The following is a 6,000-nucleotide window of genomic DNA, read 5'->3' on the forward strand; positions in this document are numbered from 1 at the left end:
GTCATTAGCCAATAAATGCCTCTATCAAAAATAATACATCCTAGTTTAAGGCGATGTTTCTACATCCGTCTCCATGCTAGTTCCTGAGCTGCTTTAGGGAAGAAATAGTTTCCTATTTATTGCTACATCCATTATATATAATGCCTGACACATGATGCTCTATATCATTTGTTGAGTGAATGGATAAACAGGTGGGTGGATGGATAATGTATGCATATATATGTCTTATTTATACACAATTTATATATATACATAATATATACTTATATATACATATATATATATATATAATTTATATATATACCTTAATGAATTAATGGTGACTGAAAAATAAGGTTTAGCATCAAAGGAAGAAGTAGAGCAAACTAGACTAGAGTAATAAAAGGAAGACAAGAACAAAAACAGGTAGAAAATCTTTGTGGAGCAAAAGTGCATCTTGAAAAATAGAGGAAAACAGGTTAGATAGATAATTCCATGAAAATGTTCACCAAAAATTGCTGTTATTTTAAGATATTTCCTCTTATTCAGTCATCAGAAGAAAATGGAGATCAGCCAGTCACAGTATCTAGCTTAAAAAGCCTTCAGATATTTGAAAACTGTAGCAATTTAACCTTTATGTTGTTTTGCTCCATAGCACTTGGCCCAAAATAAATGCACAGTAAATACTGTTAAAAGAATATGTTTATGATTTAAGCTTTCTTCTCACAGTCTTGGAAGTAAGCCTCCCTGGTCCATTTGTAAAGCCAAATTTCAGAGTTCCAAAACCTGCTCTCCAAACTGATTCTATTTTGGACGAAGATTATTGAATTAGAGCTGCCCAGGCTCTGGGTAACAGTAGGGATTTTTAGCCAAGCTTGGTCCCATATGTTTCTCTAAACATTTCGGTGTCAAAAGCCATTCAGAACAGTGAATGCCGCCTTCACATACCCACTAGACCTCCTTTTCAAAATACAGCAGACTGCACAAAATGTGCTAAGTTTGCCAAATGCTCATCCAAGCATCCCACAATTTAAAGGAACGGCAATGGGAGGTATTATCACAGTGACAGTGGCAGTGCATGGGGCAGTCCCTCTCCCAAATCTCCTGCTTGTTTAAAGTCTAATTTAAGTCTGGCCTTCACTTCTTGAGCTTCAACTAAAAAATAATTGAATTAGCAAGGATTCTGCCTCCTTCTCACACAGTCTTTCTTCTACCAGTATTTCTTGATCTGATTTAAGCAAAATTCTGTCCCTGAGTCTGTATCTACGAGTTCTTTCCCCCAGCACAGAGCATACCTGCCCTATTTCCACAGTAAAGATGGACTTCTCCTTGCTTGGGACAAGACCTTTACCCCACGATCCATCTCTTACCATGCAGCCCTGTTATGGGGGCACCTTTGTGTCCCTCTGCTTCGACTGTCTCCTCTCCTTCAAAGCCATCACATCATTATCTCCATTACATTCTTCTCAGACTAGTTGTACCCTGCTTCCTCATCTCCCTCTTGCCTCGCCTCCTTTTTTCCAGCGGTGTACTCATCCGTATGAGGTCATTCCTGTTTGGGGAATTTTTAACTTTAGAGCGCAAGCTACCACTTCCATTTTCTTTACAAACTCCAGTGTACCCAGGCCAGAGCCTCGCCGATGGTGAAGTCCCAGTGCAGTGGTGGCTGACTCCCACTTCAGATGCCGTTTCTCGGGATCATCTCTGCTCAGCCTTTTCCCTGAAACCTTGAATTTGCTTTGTATCTGTAGCTCCACTGATCTTTCCTAGAGAAAGGCTGCTAATTATGCTTTTAATCTCTACTCAGGGTCCAATAATAGGATATATTTTTGGGGGCTGTGCTTCTAAGTGGTTCTTGCTACTTTTCCTTTGAGTTTCTTCCAATAGGTTGTTGTAAAACTCCTAGATCTAGAAACTCAAGAGTGCCCTCATTGCAGACGTTGACTTATTCATTGTCCATCTGCTTTGCAGGGTCATGTGGTGAATTTACATCCTTGAGGATGATTTTCAGGCTGGAAATCCAGTAACTTAGCATGACTGCTTTCCACACTCTTTGCAATTGAACACCTCCAATCCCACTATTTATGTGTACTAACATGTGCTTTTGAAAGCAAGAGTCATATTCTTTTTAATGACACTTTTTAAAGCTTCCTGCCCTTCCTTTAACTGGTTCTCTTGTCATTAACTCCACTTCGTTGTAGTTGGTTTTCTGCCAGGCTATTCAGCCCCCATTTTCAGATAACTTTTGTATCTGAAATACTTAAGACCTCTTGCCCTGTAATAAGTTTTATAAGTCATAGATAATAGCATAAAGATCTCTTGGTAAAAAGAAGCCTCTTTAAAACCAGCTCTTGCTGCTGCTTCCACCAGGAGGGGTTACTCTGAAGTTTCTAAATGCTTTTATGAGGGCTAAGTAACTTCACCCATCTGTCTCCAAAATCACAGACAATTTTAAGATTTGAGGATGAGACTACTGTTGATGGATAAAGGCTGATTTGGTCATTTGGGATGCCTATTTAAAAAATGGTCTCGTTATCAAACATTTCCTCAGATGTACTGAATAAAAGCACCCGCTGGACTCCTACCTGTTCATAGGCCTGTTTGGATTCTGTCTTTCTAACAGATGTGTTGCTTGATTCCAAACATATTTAACTTTGCTTGTTACTAGGTAGATGATACTTTTCTCTCATGTTTTATATTCTTCGTGAAAATCAACTCTTTTTCTTCCCACAGAGGACATTCAGAAGATTCAGTAGTCACACACACACACACACACACACACACACGCCCTTATCTTAGGATTCAGTAGTGACACACACACACACACACACACACACACACACACACACGCGCGCGCGCGCGCGCGCGCCCTTATCTTAGGATCCTTTCTTTCCAAGTAAGGATGCCTGACTAACAGACGGGTTCATCCTTTCCCAGTGGTCTGTGGATCCTCACCTTAATGCGAGTGGACAGTGGACATCCTGGGCGACCCTTACTTAAAAGGGCCATGTGCAAAACACGGAGACCCGGGCTGGGGCGGGAGATGCGCCGCCCCCCCCCCCCCCCCACGGGTCTGGTTAGAGCTCAGACTTGTTGAACTTCGACTCTGGGCTAAATAAGTTCAGACTAGAGCAAAGATCCCTGGTAAATACTGAGGCTTCTCAGCAAACCTGGGTCACAGTAACAAGATGCTGATTCTCAAACACCCTCTAAAACTTTTCTGGAGGATGTCGCTTCCCGTGGAGGAGGGCTCTCCCCACCTTAGTGAGCAGACCTGAACATCACGTCTAGGGAGCTGCTTAGGTTTTCCAAAAAAGACCAGAAGCAGAAACTGATGACTTGCATGAACATCAAATAGTTCTTTTTACAATTTCTATGCATGATGGGGAAATTCACAGGCCGAAAATTAGGTAAATAAAGAGGTAATTACAAATGCCTGTTGCCTTGACAACACCCCTCCCCCAGCCCTCCTGTGACAGGGAAAAACCAAAACGAACTGAGGAGGGGTAGCCGCGGCGCCCGCTGCAGCTCGGCACGCCGGGCAGGGCCCGCGCGGAAAGCCACCGGCTCGGCACCAAACACGGAGCAACCCGTGTCTGCCGGGGATGCATTTTGTGTAGTATTTTCGTGGTTGCCATAGAAACGCCAGGGACGGAAGAACGTGTTGCCTGCCACCACCGCAGACCCAGGGGCTGCAGGAACCTTCTGCCCAGCCTCGGGGGTCGCGGGGAAAATGCCTCCACCGGGGCCGGGGCCGGGGCCGCGCCGCCCGCGGAGCACAAAGGCCGGTCCCCGCGCCGCCCGCCGCCCGGCCCGCGCCGTCCCCGCCTAGGGCCGCGCCCACCCGCGCGGGGCCAGGGAAACGCGGTGGCGGGCCCCGGGCCGGGGCACCTACCTCCTCGCTGGCAGCGCGGACGCACGGACCCGACCGGCGCGGGGAGGAGCGGCGGGGGCAGCGGTCGCCACGAGTTTATAGCCGCTGTAATTCGGCCAACACTGGAAAGAGAGAGCGAGACTCCACCCATGGGGTGGGCCCTTCGGGGAAAAAAAGTGGTCCTCGGCTGACGTCTCTCCCCACCCCATGTCACTTCCTTTTAAAGCTACGGTTCAGCAGCCGCCGGGAGGGGAGACCCGGCGGGCGTCACATGAGTCACCCCTTCCCCTGCGGCCGGAGAAGCTGCCAGAGCCAGGGACAAAGCCCGCGGGGCGGCTCTCCGAGCCCGCGCCCGGACCCTGTTGCATCCCTGGGCCGAGGTGGCTCCTCCAGCCTCGCCCGACACGCTCCAGCCCCGTCTGCCTGCGACCTGGAAACGGTCCCGACCCGGCTCCTATTGGATTCAGCGAGTACGCATCCATCTGTTCCGTGACATGCCCACGCCCCAAATGCCCCTCACCTCTCACTGGTGGCAGCGCTGGAAGGAGGCTGCGCCCCACTCGGAAGAGCCTCAGAGCACCTTCAACGGAACAATACTGGAAACTCAGATGGGAGATGGGAGGAACTGGGAAAGAGAAGCTTGGAGGTCGGCGTATTTTCTCCCTGCCAAGCAGCCACCAGGGCTGATTGCCGCGGCACACGCGCGCGCACGCATGCACATGCACGTGGCATTCACATGCAGCATGTTAGACAGGGGCTGGGCAGATCTGAAGAATGAAAGGGTGTCACCACAACTTCAAAAGAGAGGGCGGCTGTTGATGCTGCAGAAATGCCAGGTTTCTAGCATTACCCCCAGAATTATTTCCATCCCCAAGTAGTTAGGAAGCATGCCTTTCAAACGTTGACCATTCGAACCATTGCCACAAACAATACTGAGTATTTGTACAGGAGTCCTGTGCTCATCCCCTTTTAAATGTTAACGGTACACGAGGAAAAAAATAAAACGTTCATAAATAACTAGACCACATTGCATACTTACTAAAAGCTACAGAAGTGCTAGAAGCAGTGGGTCATGAGGACAGAGAGGATGGAAGGAGCTCCTTTTGGTTATGATGGAGGAAAAAGGCATCCATAATCCAGGAAACGGGGTTGGAACCGAGTCCTATAGGGTGTGTGGCATTTGGACAGCATGTGATGGCAGGGAGGGTGCGGGGGTTAACAGGACAGCGGCATGAAGATGAAGGACATGGAGGTCATAAAGAGGGTTTTGAACAGAAAACCCTTTTGTGCCAATGCTTTATCTTAATATACATGTGAAAATTAATTTATACAGAAATGCTTATAATAAATGTTTCTAAGAAGGTTATTGCAACCAATGCAAGTTTTAAGCATTCTCATAACTTTTCAAATCATGTTTTAAAATCCATTTGTTTCCAGTTTTGCAGAAACTTGAAAGGGTTTTTTCAGAGTACTTCAGGTAGAGTTAGACTGATGTTTTTCATATTTGTATTTTGAATGGGAATTTATTTTAAAATCGACAAATAGCATCAATTTGTGCTGTATTTATTAGAAGTACAGTCAATGATTTCAACGGGAATGATATGAAATTAAAAATTTTTTACAATTACTAATCTTATTCTGATATAAATAGTTTAATATATCTTTATTTTATTACAACTATAGTCATTTTATGCTTATTAGTTGCATATTTAGATGATGTTGCTCAGTCTCAGTTACCTCAGAAATATAGCTGGGGAATGCAGGAGAAAAAAAAGTCTGCTTCTAAAAATTTAAGTAAAAAATATAACATTCATAGGTTAAATTCCATGCACTTTATTCGAAGACCCATTTAGTGTTCATCCTTATTTTAGATGTCCTTTGTTAGCTGTTTCTATCTAAACAAGGAATTGTGAAAATTTCCTGGGCCACAGTCCGGCAATTTAGTTCAAGAAATATTTATTGAGCATCCATGCTGGTTGCTGAAGATAGGAAAACACAAATAGGACACGGACATTGCCCCCAAGGTGCTCAAAGTCTAAGGAGGGAAAGACACCTGTGAACAATTCAGATACGATAAAACGAAGGCAATAATTGAAATCTGTACAAGGTTCAAAGATGGTCCAAAGACTGGGAGAAAGGAAGTGGGG

General features: G+C 45.4%; 1 protein-coding gene across 5 annotated transcripts in view; it reads right to left on the reverse strand.

Moving 5' to 3' along the window:
* AGPAT4 (1-acylglycerol-3-phosphate O-acyltransferase 4) overlaps positions 1-4,785 on the reverse strand; it is a 112,301-nt gene extending 107,516 nt beyond the window's left edge. For 2 of the 5 annotated variants that reach the window (XM_037023922.2, XM_037023932.2), the window contains exon 1: positions 3,875-4,332. In XM_037023922.2, coding sequence (XP_036879817.2) covers positions 3,875-4,062 — 188 coding nt within the window. In that variant the 5' untranslated portion in view covers positions 4,063-4,332. Of the gene's footprint in view, positions 1-3,874; positions 4,334-4,373 lie in introns of those variants that run through there. The other 3 variants (XM_037023935.2, XM_073219862.1, XM_037023916.2) reach the window with 3 other exon arrangements.
* Positions 4,786-6,000: the final 1,215 nt, after the last annotated feature.

The sequence above is a fragment of the Manis javanica genome, chromosome 13 (assembly GCF_040802235.1).
Source record: "Manis javanica isolate MJ-LG chromosome 13, MJ_LKY, whole genome shotgun sequence".
Taxonomy (NCBI): Eukaryota; Metazoa; Chordata; class Mammalia; order Pholidota; family Manidae; genus Manis; species Manis javanica.